We start from the raw sequence: 20,829 nt of genomic DNA, 5'->3' as shown, positions 1-20,829 counted from the left end.
GATTTGAGAGTCATTGTCAGCTAATTAGGCCTTTAGATGGTTATGGGATCATGAAGTCATTGTTTTATTTGTGGTAATTCTCAAACTGCAGTCATAAAAGGTCATAAACGTTGTGACAGTTTATTATGACTGAATTCCAGCTGAGTCCAAAATGAAGACAAGCATCAGTACATACACACACAAGTACCTGAGACACTTACCAAAAACCTAAGAGAAAGAAGATTTTTTTAAAACTGTATTTACTGCAAATGCTTGTCTACTGAGTACAACAGGAGAAGAAAGAAAACAAAAACCAGCAAGCAAGCGATAACCTGTATCTTACGCTTCCCTTGGGAACACTTCCATTTCTCTTTCATTTATGGCCTTTTTTTGTGAATTGCTAAATGAAAATAGCTATTTAGCTATGAAATATATGTTCTTACCAGTCCAACCACCATTCAGCTCTGCCAGACAGGAATTCTCGTTTGCTGACCTTTGTCAGAGTGTAATAGTATTAGCTTCAAAACAGACGCATTGCCTCAGACAGTAGGTGTCATTCAATAGTTGCTGTAAGGTCTCAGCTGAGAAATAAGGTGATTTATATGAGGGGAGTCCCCCAGGACCTTATATGCAGTTCTACTGTTTGTTTAATTTACTTTTTTATTCCAGCACATTGTTTGTATTGTATACATAGTAGACTTTTACTGTTTTAGGTCAGCAACTTCCTCTGGCTGCAGTGAAGAAGATGTGGCAGGAAAAATGCTGCAGTTCCATCCTCTGGTAGAAGACTGAGGAAATCACTTAGTTCCAGTTCCACTGCAACAACTGATAAAGTTTCTGCTCAGAGCAGGGGAGAAACTCTTGTTTAGGTATTTCAGTTTTAAAACAAAGAAACAAAAAAACATTAACAAGGTAATTGCTAACTGAAGTCATCAAATTATCTACATGCCGCAACTAGAATGACATTTGAGATGCACCTACGTGGGAGCAAATACAGCTCTAGGAAATTCCAAAAGTACACTGAAATTATGTCTTACATTAAAACCATTCCTCTATCTTGACTCATCAGGTCTACATGTGGTAGTAATACTTACAGAAGTCTGATCTAGTACTTCACGTTTTGTATCAGATGCAAAGCAAGCGCTAGAAATCTATACTAGTACCCTAACTCAGCACTAGCTCTAAAATGAAATGTTCTGCAAGCAGCTTCTCAGACCAAGCTGTTTAACATGATGTTCTGAAGTGATTACAGCACAGTTACTGCATGAAAGCAGTGTTTCAAAAGAAAAACCACTAGCACTAGAAACTAGAACTTTATGATAGAGCACAGCAACCTGTGCTGCAGAACGCAACCCTGTGATGCTGGTTTTCTTTACTCAGACATCACACTGGTATTAAAAAAAAAATATGCTTTACTCAATCTTCTTATTCTGTCAAATCAAACACTGGCCCCTCAGCTATACACAATATTATTGGCTTCCTGCAAACATATAACAATAGGACTACCTCAGCTACCGGGGTTGGCTTCTCTGCTTGTAGTAGTAACACACTGTATTTTTTTCAGTCTATGATGTAATCATCAATACACACTGTGAAAGACCCACAGGGTTATCAATAGTAGCCTGTTAGCTGTCATTGCTTAGAAACATACAATCACCTAGCTTAGGAAAAAAAAACAATTAGTATCTATTAGTTCTATTTACTAAGGTTTTTTTAAGTGTCTATTCTTGACCTGTATAGAAACAGTATGATTCCAACAATTTCACTGTTCTCAATACAAAATGAATGCCAATATTTTTATATGAGGCAACACAGTGTACGTGGCAGAATCCTGTGCTAATGCCTAGAAAGCTTGCTGAGCTGTATTACCTTTAACTGCAGAAAAAAGTTCCCCTTTTTCCCCAAATAATCACATCAGTAGTCCCTAGCCCAAACAGTATCCAGTATGTCAGATGATGTACAGTCTTCTGGACTTCAGTTGTAATCAATTGATTTACCTTTCAGTGATGAAATAAGAACAGGGCAGTCATTTCCAGTAAGTCTGGTTCTCTTGAAGAGTTCAGGAAGCAGCTTGTTCCACCACACAGCCTAATTCACAAAAAAACACAGTAGAAGTATTAACAAGGACTGCAATGAAGAGTATGAAAGACCTGCTACACATACTGAAGTAAGCTCAGATGTGTACAAGTACAGGTAGGTTATGATGAACTCAATTATTAATATATATAATGCTTTGAAATGCAAGTTTTTGGTACATGTATTTTTCAGTTTCCAGGGCAATTTTTTCAACTCAGAAAATTTTAGACAGTGAGCCCTAGCACCTCTATAGATAGAAAGTTCGTAAGAGAAAAAAGTCACATGATTGACAAGACTGATGCAGTCAGAAAAAGTTTTCCCCTCTAAGCAGCTCCATGCAAAGTGGTGAACAGCATTACTCCAAGAACACTGCTCTGTCTACTTCCAACAGCTGTGGCAGTGATTTATGTTTTGTGTGTGATTTTGTTGATGACAGTGGAGAGATGGGAAGGCATTTCTTCTTTTTAAAACGTGGTATCTCTTTTCTTCCACCTGTGTTCAGATGCAGTACTGCAACTTCACATTCAATTATAACTAATGTGGAAACAATCATATAATCTATTTTCAGATCTGAATAAAAAGCACAAATCTGGTTTTGACAGATTTCTAGTACATCCATCTGTTAGAGGATCACCTTTGCTGACTTTGGCCAGCAAAACTACATACAATTAATTGAGTAGCTATGATGGGCAATGAAAGTGAACTCCGGTACTCCTGGAACACTGGAATAAAATCCATTCAAAAATTAAAGCTGTATAGATCAGCCATAAAGAACATAATCTCTCCACTAGTGCAGCAGTACCATTCTAATGTTACAAGGTCAGAAGATGTCACTAGAACACAGGAAGAACATAAATTTAAGTATAATTTTAACTGAAGGACCGTGTTCTCAGTTGGCTTATCATTAAAATTTCACATTATGCAACACTGTGAAACAATTTAGAACACTGACTAGTGAGAAACTAGCTAAAAAAAGAGAGCATATTAGTCTCCCTTTTCTGAGGCACTCTGCCATCTGAAAAGACTAAGCTTTAAATTTACTAGAATGCATACAAGAAGTCACAGAAGAAACTGGGGGGAAAAATCCATTAAAATTAGTGGGGACTGGGTTACAGAATTTAAATACCAAGCAAGAGGTTCAAAGCAAGCTAAGCAATTTACTTTGTCTGAAAGCTGGTGGGCTACTTGATCCATCCAGAGTCAGTCTGTACACAACAGCATTTCAGTTAGAAAAAAAATCCCAAAATACTGAACAACATTAGCAAAAGTAGCTTACCCGATTGTTGTCTTTCAGCTCATGCTGAGCATATAATACAACTGCATCAGGACACCTTTTGAGAAGCTGGTCAATGGCTTCTTCATACTTGCCTAGACGGGTATTGCAGATAACGTGGATGGTAAGGCCAACATTGCCAGCCTCTGTCAGAGGCTCCAAAACAGGTAGAGCTGAAGCTATATTAATTGACTGACTACATAAAAGAGACTGAAAATGAGAAGAAAAAGTTTTGTTTGGATTTAAGCCAAACTTTGCAAAACAAATGCTAACCTTGCTTATCACAATGATTTTGAAATACTTCTTCATTTAATAAATGTTACTGAAAACTGACAAAGCAAGTTTAGAGTGGACTGCAAATGTAAGTATCACTGTCATCGATGTATCTCTTCAGTATTTTTTTTCTTCCATCATTTCAATGGGCCTTTTAGTTCAACTCTGATAACCTGGGGGTGGGGGGGTGGGCGGGGAGTCTGCTAGAGAAAGTTGTTCATACATACATAAACTTTTGCAGAATGAATCTAAGATGTAAACAGTAATATTTAAGGGTTTCATACCTGTAGTTTTGAGATATCCTCATGGTAACTTTTATCAGATGGAGATTCCACTGACATTATGGAAGTTACCCATGGGAAAATCAACCCGAAATGATTACAGGAGTTTATCTATACAAGAAAGAATCAAATTGCAATGAAAGAAATATTTCTGTTAGTGACAGTTCCATGTGGAATCCATCAAGAGTGAAGAAAATTTTACTCTCAAATAGCATAATTCAGAATAGCAGCTACTCTTTCTTCTGGTTCATACCATTTAGTAACAATCAAACTGGAAACTTATATTTAATTCTGTATTTCAGATTTCCCATTCAGTATCCTTTAAAATTCATAATTCACACATTTTTCTCATCTAGTCAGCTTTATAAATCTGCAAACACTCCACCTGAAAAACTCTCATTGTTACATTTTAGCCCTTATTTCTGTCCAGAGCTGAGCTTCCTGTTGGAAGTATGTTTCTGGATGTCCCCAAATGGCAGGACTCCCCAGAGCCAGCAATACCTATTTGGTAATGGCACACTACCTTATTTGCTTTCAGTCTCCCTTCTTTTAAGAGACAAACTGTCCAGAATTAAAATCCTAAGGGTAGTATTTGGATAGATTTTGGAGGGACAATGCAGTCCTAAAACTTCCTCGGAGTGGTATACTTACCAGATCCTCTGTTGTTCTCAATGGCTTAGTCTCGGGAAATTGCTGCTTTGATATTCTCCAAACATACTGAGAAGTAAGTCTCAGTAAAAGCTCCTGAAGGGTTTCTTCCTGAGAGCACACTACAAGGAGAGCTTCCCAGAAATCCACCAAGAGCTGAGGAACAGCATGTTCACTGTTACTACACAAAATCTAAGAACAAAAATGTTAGAAGACAGCAAGTTAGCACAGACAGTGGTAATTATTATTAGCAGAAGTTTGAGAAGAGAGGAGACAGCTTTTCACTTTCACTAGAAGCAGAATTTTAGTTCCTGCTTTATCTTGATGTATTTCTAAGGGATGTGATACTACATAATACAGTGCTAGGCAAAGTAAAAGTTCATGGAGTGATTTGAAAGTAATCAATTTTAAACAATAGATTTTAATTACTCTGCAAGGTTTACTCCACTACTAGAAGTGTCAGCGCCCTGTCAGCAAGTATTTACAGCCCAGTTAATTTGGAGGATTTTTGTATATGCCAATAGCCAATTCTTCCTCGGAAGAAGATTCTAAAGATGGTAAGAGAAGCTGTGTAGCTCAGCTGGGTATAATGGTAGGACCCACAAGGGAGATGATTTAAGGTCTGGTGTGTCAGCAAAAAGGACTAGCACTTGGTTTCCAGCTGGCTTTAAACACCACTTGTTCTAATTTGAGTTTCGTGACTTGGTATTTCTGATACAGGTCTTTCACAGTAACAGATATAAGACTGCAACATACCTACAGTGAAGAATACATGGGTTTAATCCAGTATTATTCATTGTAGAGAAAAGAAAAAAGGTTTGTCTATTCACAATCTAAATGAAGAAAACCTCAGTGTCAACAGAAAAGCTATTTTATTTAGCTTTCTTATAAACTGCCTGGACCCACTCTTCCTTCAGAAATTTATGCAGAACATCAGAACATTATATACCTTCCTATTTAAGTCTGATTCTTTGAAGTATGTTTCAGGCCTAATGATTTCTTCAGCTGGAGCTTATAGAAGTGATATACCTAAATTCTTCTAAATTTCAGTAGCCTTAGGAAGCCCACTGAAAGATCTCTGAGATCAGAGTATTCTCCGTTCAAATGACAGGGTCAAAGCAAAGAACTTAATGGATTTTTTTTGTTTGACTTAACCAGTATTTCTTTCCAAAAGGTCAAGTTTGTGACTGTAGTCATCTATGAAGACTGGAATATATCTGACCCTCATCTCCCTCTTTCTGAAGAAATGCTGAAATGTGAGTGAAGGAGCAACCAAGGCTGCGTTGTGTACTAATAACAACATCACTATGAGAGAAATAGAAGCAAAAAATTATCAGAGGCCAACCTTGAAAAAGGTATCTGCTTCTTCCAGTTCCATTTTACTGTTCTCATGTAAAGCCACAGTGGCAGCCACCAGTAAACCAGGCTGCATCTCCTTCAGGTGAACGGCAAACTCAGTCGGCACAACAATTTCCTCCTTATAGTGTCTCAAGAGTTTTGGTTGCCCAATGAAACCACAAGCCAGTACCGTCTACAAACACAGTCAGATATAGAGAGGTAAAGAATTCAATCATATGATTCAACTCAGCAAACTTAGTGTTTCCTCAGGCAGTGAGGTTTAAACAGATGAAATGAAGGGAAGTCAGGGGAAGGAAATAAATCCTTTCTACAATGCATAGAATAGCTCTCCAGAGGCTGAGCTCCAAACCACGTGCCAGTGCTGTGAGTCCTGAGCAACAGGCCATTTGCCTGAACACTGAAAGTAACATGCTGTTGAAATCAGGAGTTACTGTGCACATAAGAAAGATAGATTTCACTATGAAATCCAAGACATTCAATACACATGGTGTTTTTAAGAATCACTGGCTGAAACGTCAATAACTACTCTGGTAAATTTCAGTAGACTACCTTGCTCAGCTATGATTTTTATTTTGAAAATACCCCTGAAACAGTGATCAAAATGTGCCGCACTATGTGAGACAGTAAGTTGATCTGGATATTTGAGTTCTTTTGAAGGTAAGCATGACAAGATATGATTTCCACTTCAAAGACAGTGGGGAAATGGTGCCTAAGAAGATTAAATTCATTACATAGGAATTATAAGGCAAACATAAGAGGAAAATTCAGGTTTCACCCTGATATGCATGCAAACTATCTTTCTTAAAGTGGTATTTTTTCTACTTTGCAACACAATGCTTTTTAAAGGGTGAGGTGCAACAGAACATTTTTTTAATAGGTCAGATTAAAAAGAAAAAAAAAAAATCAACAGCCCAAACACCTAAACCCCAGCCACCTTATTCTCTAAGTAACGTCCATGCAGTAGAATGTGTGTGTTTGCTCATAACATGGCAATTTCACATGCTTGTGCTGCAAATGGTTATAAAGCAGGTGGGGCTGAATATCATTGTTGAAACAACTCTGCATAGTTCCCACCTTGCAATTCAAAAATCATAACTTTGAAATCTCTCCAGAACTTCCCCTACCAAAGCATGATATCTAACTTTGGAACAGCTGTCAGTTTAATTTTAAAAGTTTCTAGACCTGCAGTATTTCACTCTCAGGAGTCATCTGTATTTCAAGCTCTGTCACTTTTGAATGTTCTACAGACCTGATCAACCTTAACAAGAAGTAACTAACAGATGGGTCTCAGTCTAAAACCACATGTGAATATCTATGGCAGAGACTGCTTCACTAACATTTTTTTCCCATTGATGTGGAAATCTTATTTTGATAGCACTGAAGTAGATTCTGATCTGATCTTTATAAGGGTCAAGTGCTTTGACTCCAAGTAAGAAGGATGGGAAATTGTATACAGAAACTTTCATTTGTGTGCACCACGGACATTCTGCTTCAAAAGCAATTTTATAAGTGCTGTTTGCATACAGATGGTGTTTTCACGGGCATATTGTATACTAATTACAGGTGAAGGGGTGTAAAAATGCTACTATATAACCCTGCCATACTGCTGAAGAGCACTGGCTCTGCAGAGCTTCTTATAACCCTGTAAATAGCATTTAATTCATCAGGAATTAACAGCTTCAAAACTTTTGCTTATTTGGTAAGACTTGACCCTACCTGCAGGGTAAATAGTGCAGTCCCAGTGTATGCCAGCCCGCAACTCTACTGTTATTGTAGCCATTCAGTCAGTGGAGCCTGTGCTATAGGAAGAGGAGTGACTGAAAGATTCTTCTATTGTAAAATACAGCCACAAGCCAAACCCACTGACTTGGGCTTTGCAAAGTGTTAATAGCCCATGCTTTCAGCATACTTTACCTCCTTATAGGAGTCCATCTCATGTTCATACATCGCCAGGTCCCCTGTTTTGAGAGCCATGAAAGCCTTAGTAAGTGTCAGGACCACTGATGGCATAATCTTTTCTACTTTCTGAAGATACTTCACAGCTCTCAAAGGACATACATTTCTCATACAGGGGCTGCAGAGGATATGAGGCAGCTGCGCAGGGTCAGCAAGATAGAATATCTGGAGAACTTGATTTGCCGATTCCTGTTGAAATAAAAGCCATTTGACAGTTTAGACCTTTCCAGATACAGTCTTCTGTGGCATATGAAAGTTTTACAGTTTGGGTTTTATTTTTTAAGTAAAATAGACAAGTACAGCTTAGCTATCAAATCACAGTGCCTTCCCTGCCTCTTTCCTCCCTCCTGGTGAAAGTAAAGGATCTCTAACCAGCAGTGATTCAATCCCTGTTCTGGGGTGCTAAGAGAACATCCACCACCGCACTGAATTGGTTTGACTAACCTGTACTTTGGCAACATTCAAAGAAACAGTTTGGGGTTTTTTTGTTACAGAATGGGGAGGTGAAAGAAATTTGAGGCAAACCTTTCCTAAAACAGAAGTGTGTCTGTGTGCAAGTGGGAACCAGATCATTACCAACACGCACTACGATAGCAAAACCTGTAATATGTTGCTTGAAAGGAGCCCAAAGCATCACAGGTGCTGCTTGCTATTTTTGTCAACAAAAAATGGGAAAATAAAAGCCATGTGAAAAAGAACAACTGTAAAACTAAATAAGCAGCTCAGCATTTTCAAAGGGAATTTAATTAAAATTTGATATACAGTTCTCAAAATCAGAACTAAATAATTAAGAAAAAACCCCACAAACTAGTTTCTACCTTACTTAATTCTTCATTTACATCTTCATTAAGACAGTGAGTTAAGTAAAATAGAAATCCTCTCTCATATGTCTGTATTTCATCACCTTCTGAAACCAGTCTCTTTAACACTTCAGCCATGGATAAACCTGACATTCTGTAGTATGGCAAAGCAAGGTGGTAATCCTCTGTGTCAAACCTGAAGGCAATAGAGAGGAGAGAAAAAAGAACAAAACAACTACGGGCAAGCTTTTGCCATCACTGTTTCTGAGAACTAAAATAATACATCAAAGTTGCAGACACACCCGTATCTGCAAATGCATAGCTCATATTCAACATAATGTTGTATTCTGTGTTCAGTGACAATAGACAACCAGATACTGAAGAGGTGACTAGATTAAGCTGTTTGCACAGAACGGAAAGATTTATGTTATATATGCAATACTAACATAAAAGCAAAGAATGATGGATTTTCATTTTAAGGTCACATTATTAGAAACAAAAGCTCCCCTATATCACTATGACATCTAAAACATACCTGCTGTAGCAGTCTCCTAAGGCAGCACAACTTTCTCTGAATACTCTTAGAAGTTCTTCTTTCTCATCTGAGTTAAGGAAATGAGGGTCCATTATAGCTGCTCTGACCAGTAAGTGAGCTTCACTTAGAAGATGGATGCAGCTCTCTGTTTTCACATTTTCATAAGTTCTGCTATAATCTACCTAGAACAGACACAGGATATACTCAGGCCGCTGGCAAAAATTAAGGATATACAGGAACAATTCTGATGAGGGCAGCAGCCATGTCAAATAGGATTATGGGCTATTCATGAGAATACATTATATTATACTCAGCAGTGACATGCATCAAAGATTAATTAACAGTACTTATTTTTAGTCACCAAACAACAAAAGCAAGAGTTGGATAATACCATTTCTCTGTAAAGCTGAATGGTTGAAACAGTGTTTATAATATATAAATTCCAGCCAGGCTCTGACTCAGAATTTGCTCTGGATTTGATGCAGTCATCCTTTCTGGAACTAGAGAGAAGAAAAAGACTTGAGTTGTCAGTGTCCAAATAAACACTACACAGCCAAAAAAACCCTACTCACTTGGTAATTTAAATGCATAAATAGGTACATTTGCAGGCTAGTAAATGCTTGAGAGTTAAGCTGTAAATTTGAGTTGTAACACCTAACAAAACAGAATAGTCATGTTCATACACCAGGAACATTATTAGAACTATCTACTACATCTTCTCTCAGGCTTAACACCAGGTAGTATCAGACACTTACATGACATTAGATAATTCAAATTAGCTAAGATGTTTACTTACTTTCTGTAAGGACTTAATGCACATTTGTCCCTGTAGTTCTATTAAAGTGTTTGCCAAGACATGGCATAAAAAATATTTGAATGCTTTTACTCTGACACATTGGCTAGGTCTGTAATGCCCTAACATTAAAACACCGTAGGAAAACAGAATCTTTCTGTTCTGTTTTTTGGGGGGTTTTGATTTTGTTTAAAGTGTTCTGGGATATTTACACCTTTATTTTCAAACGATGCTGTTAAGTAGACTAGCATTTGTTCAACTTCTGTTCTTTGCAGAAGGCAGAAAGCTTATCTTCCTCACATGCCAACGATCTTTGAAACAACACAATTGGCAGAAGAAACTGTCCTTTATACACAGAAAATTATGGTATTTTGAATTACCGTTCTCCTTGATGGGCTTATCCTCATCTTCTCCTGAATAATGCCTGTTCTAGGCTTTAAGACATACTAGTTCAAGTAACTTCAACAGCTGTCCCACTTCTGTCAATGAACTTGAACTGCCTTTCATAAATCTCACTTCTGAATAGCTGTTCTATGAAAAGCCTTCAAAAAAGAATGGGAATAGCAGCTCTCTCAGAAATGGATAAAAAGTCACAAATGGCTCTGGCTACATATATGCTACAAAAGTATCTTGGGCCAAAGTCCGATCCTTCTTTTGTCAGGGATCACTATAGTGATGTTCATAACTTTTCTTGGAAGGAATCCTTAGCTAAATGTAAGACATTTCATTTTGTGCTTAAACACATTTTGTTAGCCTGTAGCTTTGGTACTCCTATGTATTTGTGTTTCTCAAGATGAAATATTTTTTCTTCTCAGTAGCAGATACATTCTTAGAAATTTTATTTTAATATTACTTATCAAAGCTAATTTTTTTACAATCCTGAGCAACTTAATTGTTTTCAAGCATTTGTGACCCACCCTCATTTTTCCATGTCAGTTAATACAGTAGAATTGAAAAAAATTAATGCTTGATTTCTGTTCTCATACACTACCTAAGAAATCATTTCCAGTTTTTCCAGAGGAACCTTTCTTCAACTACAACACCCACAAATTCAGCACTGTACACAGAGCTATAAATACCATCTCCCCCAAAAGACACAAATGCTTACAGCATCCTTCTTGTAGGCTTTCTTCTTTCAGTAATATCTTCCATGTCTGCCTTAGTCAAAAGAATTATATGGTTTTTGAAATGACAGATAGCTCTTGGTCCTATAAAAAGCTGCATTCTTAATGCGCAGACATCCAGTGCAATGGGTGGACAAGCCTATAAATGAAAATAATTGTTCTGTAATTTCAGTTACCATGTACTTGGAGTCTTTAAAAAGAAAGAAGAAAAAAAATGTAACTTTATTCCAATGGCCTAACATTAAAAACATTCACTGGCTTTCCTAACTTTGACTGCTTCACTTAAGCAAGAATAAAAATACTCATAAAACTATTAAATAAATCATTTAACAATGGGTTAAAATAAAAAATAAAAATCATTTCACTTTTCAAAGCATCTACAATTTTACTCAAATATAAAATCTCAAAATAAAAAAATCTCAAAACAACTGAGCCCGAGGGCGATGCCTAGCATGGAAAATTTAATCCCAAGTAGTTTAAATTTGGCCAAGTTGTAAAAGATTGCCTGACGTGGTTATAAAAGACTTGATTTCAGTTGTTTATAACACTCAGTTATAGATAGAAGTATTATATTTGTTTGCCTATTGTTACATTACATACACAGTATTACATCCCTGATTTGTTCAATATGCACCTTTCGGGTCATACTTACTGTGTCGTCTACGCTGGACTAAAAATGGAAAAATGCTGCCTCATTTGCCCAGAAAAAAAATCTAAATTTACAGCTCTAAGAAGATAAAATACCATATTAACAAGTTAAAGTACACAGTGAAGCAAGGCAACTTGCTGAAATATGCATTATATGTTTACCCTACTTTTGAAGAAACCTCAACATTTCTTGTGAAGAGGCAGAGGCTGCAGTGGCAACCAGGAGGCTCTAATCTGCCCTGAGCTAGTCAGAACCAGAACCAGCCAGCTCTGAAACCAATGTAAAAAAACAGCAGGAAAAATAACAACAACAAATAATAACAATCATCATCACACTTCAAACTCCACACTGGGGCAGGAACACCCCTGAAGGAATATAGCCTGTGGGCAATGCACACCAGAGCATGGGCACCCCAGAGGGACTGCAGCCCATGGAGGACCCTTGCCAGAGCAGGTCTGCAGCCTGTGAGGGCAAGCTGCAGAATGCACATCCACGAGGGACTGCAGCCTGCAGCCTACCATTAACATGCACACCTCAAACCTGCTGAGGCAGGAGGCAGCTTGGAGGAGTTACTATGGACTGAGTGCAACCTAACGTGAAAACACAGAAAGCTGCAACTGGAAAAGGGACAGGATAGATTGTGTCATGTGTTTGCATCTCAGTACCTCTTTGGAGAGCAGAGAATACGTGTTTGGCTCTTGAAAATTTTATAATACTTATACTGTCCTGTGGTTTCTTTACGTCTGTTGTCAACAGGCTCAAAAGAAATCCTTAAATGCCAACTTAAAATACATTTCAGTCTATCTTTCCTGGTATTTTTATTAACATATATCCTGATCTTTACAATTCAATAGATTTTTACTGATAAGCAATCTAAGGAAGGGGAAAAGTCTAGATGTCCAAGGATCAAAAGCCCTCGACTTAAAAAACATGCACTAAGTATCTGGTAGCAGACTTGTTCAAGTGTCTACACTCCTCTTACAAAAACTTGTTTTTCAAGGACACCGGAAGGATAGAAACATCATCAGCTGCAATAAAGGAAAAGTCTGCACCCTTCATTCAGATTTATACAGGAAAGCATGGAATTTAATTTAAAATATAAGTGATTTTATAGCTTTTGATGGTTTTAAAAACATTTTACTAATGGTCTAGAATCTTGAAAGGCAATAATGGATTGTTTTGTTGAGACATTTGTAGACCATTAAAATACAATATGCCATAGACTGAAGTAAAATATTAATTTTGCATATTATTTTATTGGTTCAGCCAACAGAAACTAACAGGACTTCAGAAGGAAACATAAGGAACCTAAATGCCATACTACTACCCCCATTCTTTTTGCAAGGTAACAAGAGGTGCACCTTTATGGTTGTATCAATATATGGATCCTCATCACGAGCTGCTGCTGCACTGCACCGCACTGTAAAACACTGCAGGTTCTCACTAGAGGGAAAGAAGAAACCACAACGATGAAGAAAAAAAAATGACAAGACTTCCAAAAATCAAGCAGCCGAGACAACAGAGAATCAGATCTTTTCCCTTCATAGAAACGGGCCTTGAAGTCTAAGCAGCAGGGCATGCTGCACTACCACATGAACCTACCCAGAGAGTTCCAGGAGGCTATGAAGTACATATCAGAAGGAACAAAACAAAATAAAAAAAAAAAAGAAAAAAAAAAGAAAATCATAAACACAGTACCTGGTAATGACGTGCAGGAACTGTGGTGTGAGAACTGCCTGCTCTGACTTCTCTGAATATTGGTAAGTAGAAATCAGTTCTACTAACTTCCCAACAGAGTAGACATATCCAACATGAGGTAAAGAGAAAAAGCAAAAGAGACTCAGAAGTTCTCTCTTGTTCTCAGTTTCCTCGTGGTCTGTCACAGAACTTCCTAGATATAACAATAAGAAAGGCATTTTATATACCTTATAAATCAAAACTTGGCAATTCCTTTGCAAGCCTGATGCCTAAAAGATACTAACAAACCTGCCCGGGTCACAGAATGTTTTTTTAGTAGCTAGTAAAGAGAGAAAGAACTATATAAAGATCAGTGCACAGGTTGCATCAGTGCACAGGTCACAAGTTTGTATGTCATGTCACTTGGAGGCATTTCTAACAGAAGTGCAGATTTCTTCACCACTGAGTGAAGAAATTCTATAGATGCAACAGCACCCGAGAGTCTTGGCCGGTTCATCACAACTAAGCATCCATGGGTTGAATTATCAGCCTCATCTTAAGACAACTACTTGTGAGCTGTGACGACTGCTCAGCCAGAGCTGCAGCTGCAGCGCACCAAAATACAGGTCCTCACTTAAGGGAAAGAAAGGCTGGGAATGGCCAGGTCCCTTCCAACCCAAACCATTTTATGATAATAATACATCACAATAAAGGTTATCTTGAGCTAGTGTATCTTAGTGAACTCCTAAAATCTGCATTTATCCCTTGCAATTTTAATTAAAGCCTGGCAGAAAGGTAAACCTGTATCTTAGCGATTGCTACTCCGATTTCACATGTTGACTAATGAGAGGTAGCCTAGTATCTTATTTATAACACTGAGGGTAATTTTATTAATGCAATGTAAACAGTGACTGTTTTGTGATGTAAAATTAATCAGCAGAGAACTGAAAAAAGCTGATTTAGTCTTCCTATTTTGGTGTGGTGAATTGATATTTTAGTTCAAGGTTTATTCAGAACTTGGAGAAACTTATAGAAGCTCAGTTTAAATCACTGGAAAGGGAGGAAAGACCTTAATTTAAAGACAAATCATACAGAAACAGTGTACAAAACAGAATATACAAAGAAGCTTCTTCCTTTCCCAGGTCTCCTGGGAGGCAGGCCATAATGCATATTCATATACCTGTCTGGTATACAGGAAGCAGCTGAACCGAGTGCAACTTTGTCTCTTCACAAAACCCAAAAGGCGACTGGTCAGGTGTAAAACGTCTAGAGAAAAAAAGTCCAAAACAACCACATGGGACTTCAATGAGAAATTATGAGCTACTTTGGAAAAGTAAACAGCATATATATACAGCATATAATAGGTATAGCTGATGTTTTAGTACTCAACAACAATGTGCGCTCCTACCACTAATATAATTAGCACGGCAATGTCAAGAAGCACGTGACAGAGCTAGAGATAACTATCTTGAGTTCTCACAACCATAATCCTCTTTCTTTGCTTGACTACAAGATGTGTGTCGAAGTCTGGGATCACTGGAAGACATGTTGCAATTGATTTGAACCTCAATTTAACCTCCCCCCCCCCCTTTTCAGTCAACTGAGCTATAAGTAACATGGTGCCATCTCCAATCCTACTTTTCTTTCCTATTATCTGTCACCCTTTATCCTGCTTTGCTCTGGAATTCACTGCTGGACTGTGATATCAATTCTTCGTCAGTTTTGGATAAAAGTTTAATGGCTTTGATGACTAAGAAAAAGGATAGTTTCTTAGTGCTTAAGATACTTGGCAATCTCCCTTTGCTAGCTGGAGAAACAGGGAATATATATTTTTTCACAGGTACTCAAATAAGTATCACTTCAGCTGGAGCTGATGAAAGCTGCAGAATAAACAAACAGAAGACAGTACCTTGGTTAAGGTCACACAGACATGACTGCTGATCAGTCTGGTGTGTAATCCTTTAAAGTAGGCTTCTCTAAACAATAACAATTTCACATAAGCTGCTTCAGAATAAGCAAGTAAAACTTGGTTTTGCCAGTTCAGCATTAAAGTATGAAAACTGCGGGTAGTCAGACACTGCAACAGGTTGCCCAGAGAGGTTGTGGAGTGGTCTGTATCTGTGGAGATATTCAAAACCTGACTAGACAGGGTCCTGGAGAGCCTGTTCCAGCTGACCCTGCTTGAAAAGAGAGCAGGTGTGGTATTGGACTAGATGGTCTCAGGAGGTCCCTTCTAACCTAAGTGATTCTGTCATTCTGTATGCTGATGAAAGATACATCACAAGGGAAGCTGCCATGCATGCCTTTCACAGCGTACAAGGATGTTATGATAAAAGCAGACATTAAACATCGCTAGAACTGCAAAATCACCAAAGTTCCATTATTTTAATTGTATCAACTAGCCACATTCCCCAAATAAAACAAAACTTAGGATTTGCAAGGCCAAAAGTTGCCCAACTGTAAGATGAGCAGGTTCATGGTGTGCTGGGTAAAGAACTGGCTGCACGGCAGAGCTCAAAGGGCTGTAGTGAATGGGGCCACATCTGGCTGGCAACTGGTCATCAGCAGTGTTCCCCAGGGCTCAATCCTAGGGCCAGCGCTGTTCAGTATTTTAATTGATCTGGATGCAGGAGCTGAATGCATCATTAGCAAGTTTGCCGACAATACCAGACTGGGAGGTGCTGTTGACTCTCTTGAGGGACAGGAGACCTTGCAGAGGGATCTAGATAGACCGAAGCACTGGGAAATCATCAATGGCATGAAATGGAACAAGTCCAACTGCCAGACTCTGCACCTGGGACAAAGCAATGCCAGGCATGAGTATAAACTGGGAGAGGACTGGCTGGAGCACACAGCCCTGCAGAAAGGGACCTGGGGGTGCTGGTTGACAGCAGACTCAACAGGAGCCAGCAGTGTGCCCTGGCACCAAGAGGGCAAACTGCATCCTGGGGCGTATCAAGCACAGCAAAACCAGCTGGTCAAAAGAGGCATTGTCACACTGCGTGCAGCATTGGTGCAGCCTCACCTCGAGTACTGTGTGACATTCTGGGCCCCACAATTCAAGAAGAATGTGAGGGTCCCTGAACGCATCCAGAGGCCTCCAAAGCTGGTGAAGGGGCTGGAAGGCATCTCCCATGAAGAGCAGCTGAGGACTCTGGGTTTGTCTGCTTTGGAGAGAAGGAGGTGAGCAGCGACCTCATCGCTCTCTACAGCTTCCTGAGGAGGGGATGTGGAGAGGGACGTGCTGAGCTCTTCTCCCTGGGATCCAGGGACACATCTGGCAATGGTTCCAAGCTGCGTCCATCAGGGGAGGTTCAGACTGGACGTGAAGAAGCATTTCTTTACCGAGCGGGTGGTCAAACCCTGGAACGGGCTTCCTGGAGAGGTGGTTGATGCCCCACACCTGTCAGTGTTTCAGAGGCATTTGGACAATGCCCTTAATAATGCACTTTAACATTGGGTCAGCCCTGAAGTGGTCAAGCAGCTGGACTAGATGACTGTTGCAGGTCCCTTCCAACTGAACTATTCTATTCTATTAAAAAACAAAGTTTCTTTTATATCACATTATTTCCTCAATGCAAAAAAAAACCCAAACCAAAAACCCTTATAAAAATTCCCAGAAGTAAAAATCCCAGAATTTTTCTTTCAACGAGACAGAGCCACAGCTCATTTTGGTTTGCTGTAGTAAATTCACCCGTAACAGGGAAAATATATTTGTAATACCTGAAAAGCAGATACCGCACTTGGAAGCACTTTGTGTCTTCTGTAGGTAAGTCTGTGGATTCCAGTGTGATGGGTATCTCACATAGTTTGCTTTCTTCCCCAAGCAGTTCCACTGGCTTCTGACATACAACGAACTCATCTAATTCAAGCTGTAAAGTACGTGTTGAAGGGCCTTCATCTTTTACACCTTAATAATGAAAATACTATTAACAATTGTTCATTCCATTTGGCAGTAAGAAAATTATATGACAATATCAATTAAATACTTCAGTTACAGCTACCCAGCTAGCATTGGTTCCCTCAAACCATGAGATGCTGAAAACAGCTATGCTAGAAGATGAGAACAATTTTTGTTTACGCCTCAACAGTCTAAATAATTAAGAGTCATGATTTCTGAAAGAACAAGCAAGCTGTTCATTATAAGGCAAGTCCAAGGCAACCTGTGCTGCAAATGGCTGGCCGTCAAAAAATGTTGCCATTTGGCTAGAGAGGTTTTAATGAAAAGAAAGCTATGACAGAAAGTTGTGTTACCCTAAACTCGCTTAAGTTCTGGAAAGCAAATCCTAACAGCACTGAGAAAGTAATTTAACTTTTCTGCTTAGATTTAAATAATGAAAACAACTAGAAGCAGGATGCCATTATCTGAGTTAAGATCCACATTCACTCAGTGAAGAACATACCCGTTTATATTTTCCCTATCTGACAAGTCTTATTTACCTTTATATTTTTTCTAGATACAGTTTCCATTTTTAAAAGACCATCCTTTTATGTTTCTTCAATTACCAAGGAAGGATATTCCTAAGGTTTGTTGGTGTTCATCTGATACTTTTGGAAAGGTGGAAATTCATTATACATGAGTTGATTTCTTGCAATACACTGGAACGAAACCTACTGACTAAATCTGTCTCCAGGATGTCTAGGATTCTAAGGCATAATAATGCCCTGAATAAGATAAAGGACTGAAAAAGGAGAATTTGCTGACACCTTGTGTATGCATGTTCTGGGCCTAACAGTTAGAAAAATACATATGCATCACCACAGATGCATTTTTAAATGTATAAGCCGCCAGCAAGCATGGTCCATTTCAAGGTTCATGAGATGTTTCTTCCATTTGGCCTCCCACCTGTCCCTTAGAAGAGACAGTTATTTGGACAGAGGCACTGACAGAATTATTTTTCTGAACATAGCACGCTGAACTACCACCGCTTTGATTTAGCCCATGGTGGCTAATTCTAGGTCTGTAAAAATTGCACAATCCTGAAAACTGTCTGCAGAATGATGGCATATTTAAGTGTTACCTCCATCTGCAGGTGGTACAACTTTTTGTGCACTAGAATATTCAGCTGACAGTCCTAAGATGATCTGAAAATATTTTCTGAAGGGCAACGACCTTGTCTGAGTCTACTTTGAGAACAACAGGAATCAGTTAGCAGAGTCTTGGAAGCAAAAAATAAATAAAATACTCATTTCTGCACTTACCTCCATCCACAGGCTTTTCTAGTGTACTGACTCTACGGGCACACTCTGTGACGTCTGTGCTTTGCTGGACCAGTTCCAATTTCAGGATCAGAACGTCCAGCTCTGTTGTTACGGCTATATGTCTGGCACAAAATGCAACTTCAGTAGGAATGACGTTATCAAAGTGCAAAATTAAGGAGCGTTCAAAGTCTAACACAGTCAAATTCTGGTTTATGAACAGATACTTCAAACAGAACATGACTAGTTTATTTTTGCAGCCCACAAGAAGATCTCCATTTACAGGGCAACATGAAACACACAGCGGAGGATCTGAAAGTGGCATTTCCACAACTGACATCTGTTCTTTTAAGGTTTCGCTGTATGACTCTTCCATCTTGTGACCAACCATTCGAACGCAAACACGAGAACTCCCTGCAGACATGCATCTCCAGTTCATATATGCTCTTAGGTAAGTCGCTTTGCTTTTTTCTTCAATTGTCACCAGATAGTCTCCTTAAAAGAAAGCACCAGTACTGATATATCATTTTAGGCGCAGTTTGTGAGCTCTTGATGTACTGCAGTACATTACAAAGAACATCTTAAATCGTCAACCCAAAATTCCAAAATCGGTTTTCACCAGTTTGTCTCTAATGAAAGCCAACGTGCACATTTCTTTGCTGGGTGGAACACGCTTTAGTGGGTAGTACCAGTAAAAACCGAAAAAAGCACTTGCAACTCTAGGGCCAGATTAAATCCTAAGTGGATCCGCTTTCTGAGGTGCGACCGCAGGCAGGACGCGTTTTCTCCTCTGAAGGCCAGGGCGAGCCGCGGACCCACGGAGAGCCGCGATCGCCGGGCACGGCCGCCGTCCCCGCCCGTCCCGGGGCCGCGGAAAGGCCAGGGCCGGAGCGGGCTCCCGCCAGGGCGGAGGACGACGGCGGCGCCCCGCCAGCCCGAGCGCCGCCGGCCCAGCCCCGCCCCGCAGCCGCCGGGGAGAGCGGGGAGCGGCACGGGGCCCTGCCCCCGCGGCGCCGCCGGCCCGGCCCAGCTCGCCCCCGCCCGGCGGAGCCCGCAGGCCTCTCCCCGCGCTACAGCCGGGCGCGCCGCAGCCTCCCTGGCCGAGCAGCCCCCGCCCGGTGGAGCGGCACTGACCTGCCTGGCTGTGCGCCATGCGCAGCACCGGACCCAGCGTGGCGAAGGAGCCCAGGGCGTCGCAGCGGCCCTGCTCGCGCAGCGCGAACACCTCTACCCTGCAGCTGGCCGCCGTGCCGGCCACGAACAGCACGTCGCGGCCGCAGCAGAAGCGCGCCGGCTCCTGCCTGCAGGGCACTACCCGCTGCGACCCGAACGGGTGCAGGTTGTAAAGCTGCACCATGACTGCCGAAAGCTCCTGCTGCCCCCGCCTGCACTTCCGCAGCCCGGGCCGGCGGGGCGGAGCGCGCAGCGCCGGAGCTGCCTTCCGCCTGCGGGCCTGCCGGGCCGGGCCGGGCCGCTCCCGCCGCCGGTGCCGGACGTGGTTTTTTTCACTAGGCCGATGTAGGAATGTAAAGAATTGCAGTGCTTTTTTAAATCAGTTAACAGATCTGTTCCTTTGTTTTCCTGTTCTCTGAATCGAAGGCAGGCGGCGGGTGCGGGTTGGAGACCTGTACTTTTTCCTCCACGATGTCACCTCTGCCTTTTTTTTCCTTTTTTTAAGTAGCAAATTTTATGTTGTTAGCAAGTAAGCAGGTAGTACGTGCTAGTTCTGTCCAAAAGTATAATGGCATCTCCCATAACTAGTCGGGTGAATTACTAGAGGTACAGCATTACTCATTTAACTAACTCTGGAGACTTTAACCCAAGTCTTCTGTGAAGCCAGCCTGACTGGGAAAAGGCCTTTAGGAGCCATTAGGGTTCTTTTGTATTGTGTAGACTGGATTGGAAGAGTAAGTGTTATTAGTACTGTAACAACCTGAAGTGGAAGCCCTTTCCTGCTTGTGAGAAACTAAAAAAAATCAAGAGTATGGGATCACAGGGAAGTACACACATCTTCCTGATTTCTCTGGTAATTTTCACATGACTAGATGCCACACAACCTGCAAACTCAAATCGTCCTTACTTAGTGACTATACACATAATAGTAAAGAAAAAAACAGAAGGTAGAACCTTTAAAACTTTATTTGAAAGCAATCAAACAAGTGAACAGAGTCCTGCAATAGTGTTTTGTGTTTTTTAGTATTTTTTTC

General features: G+C 40.2%; 1 protein-coding gene across 3 annotated transcripts; it reads right to left on the bottom strand.

Moving 5' to 3' along the window:
- Nucleotides 1–106: 106 nt before the first annotated feature.
- On the bottom strand, nt 107–20,808 carry HPS3 (HPS3 biogenesis of lysosomal organelles complex 2 subunit 1). 3 transcript variants are annotated; one of them, XM_080409459.1, is made up of 17 exons: nt 19,757–20,808; nt 18,626–19,117; nt 17,147–17,333; nt 14,604–14,689; nt 13,445–13,637; nt 13,108–13,189; nt 11,082–11,236; nt 9,572–9,680; nt 9,181–9,362; nt 8,664–8,841; nt 7,804–8,034; nt 5,876–6,061; nt 4,534–4,722; nt 3,886–3,993; nt 3,332–3,538; nt 1,977–2,067; nt 107–816 (listed from the first exon to the last, which is right to left on the bottom strand). In XM_080409459.1, the coding sequence occupies exons 1-17, from the start codon at nt 19,977–19,979 to the stop codon at nt 689–691; spliced, it is 3,027 nt and encodes a 1,008-aa protein (XP_080265585.1). In that variant the 5' UTR covers nt 19,980–20,808; the 3' UTR covers nt 107–688. The 3 variants fall into 3 exon arrangements, with proteins under 3 accessions (XP_080265585.1, XP_080265586.1, XP_080265587.1); XM_080409460.1 differs by having other exon boundaries at nt 107–804; XM_080409461.1 differs by having other exon boundaries at nt 4,534–4,686.
- Between the last annotated feature and the right edge of the window lie 21 nt (nt 20,809–20,829).

Source organism: Falco punctatus (genome assembly GCF_963210335.1).
Source record: "Falco punctatus genome assembly, chromosome: 13".
Taxonomy (NCBI): domain Eukaryota; kingdom Metazoa; phylum Chordata; class Aves; order Falconiformes; family Falconidae; genus Falco; species Falco punctatus.
Note: the sequence above shows the minus strand (reverse complement) of the source record. Positions and strands in the feature narration are given on the sequence as shown.

Excerpts from the sequence above, each read along its gene's own strand:
- HPS3 (XM_080409459.1), bottom strand. The coding sequence starts at position 19,979 with ATGGTGCAGCTTTACAACCTGCACCCGTTCGGGTCGCAGCGGGTAGTG. Across the intron at positions 13,190-13,444 it reads TTCCTGCACGTCATTACCAG|TGAGAACCTGCAGTGTTTTA; the intron begins GTACTGTGTTTA and ends CTTTCCCTCTAG. Across the intron at positions 2,068-3,331 it reads AGCTGAAAGACAACAATCGG|GCTGTGTGGTGGAACAAGCT; the intron begins GTAAGCTACTTT and ends TTTGTGAATTAG.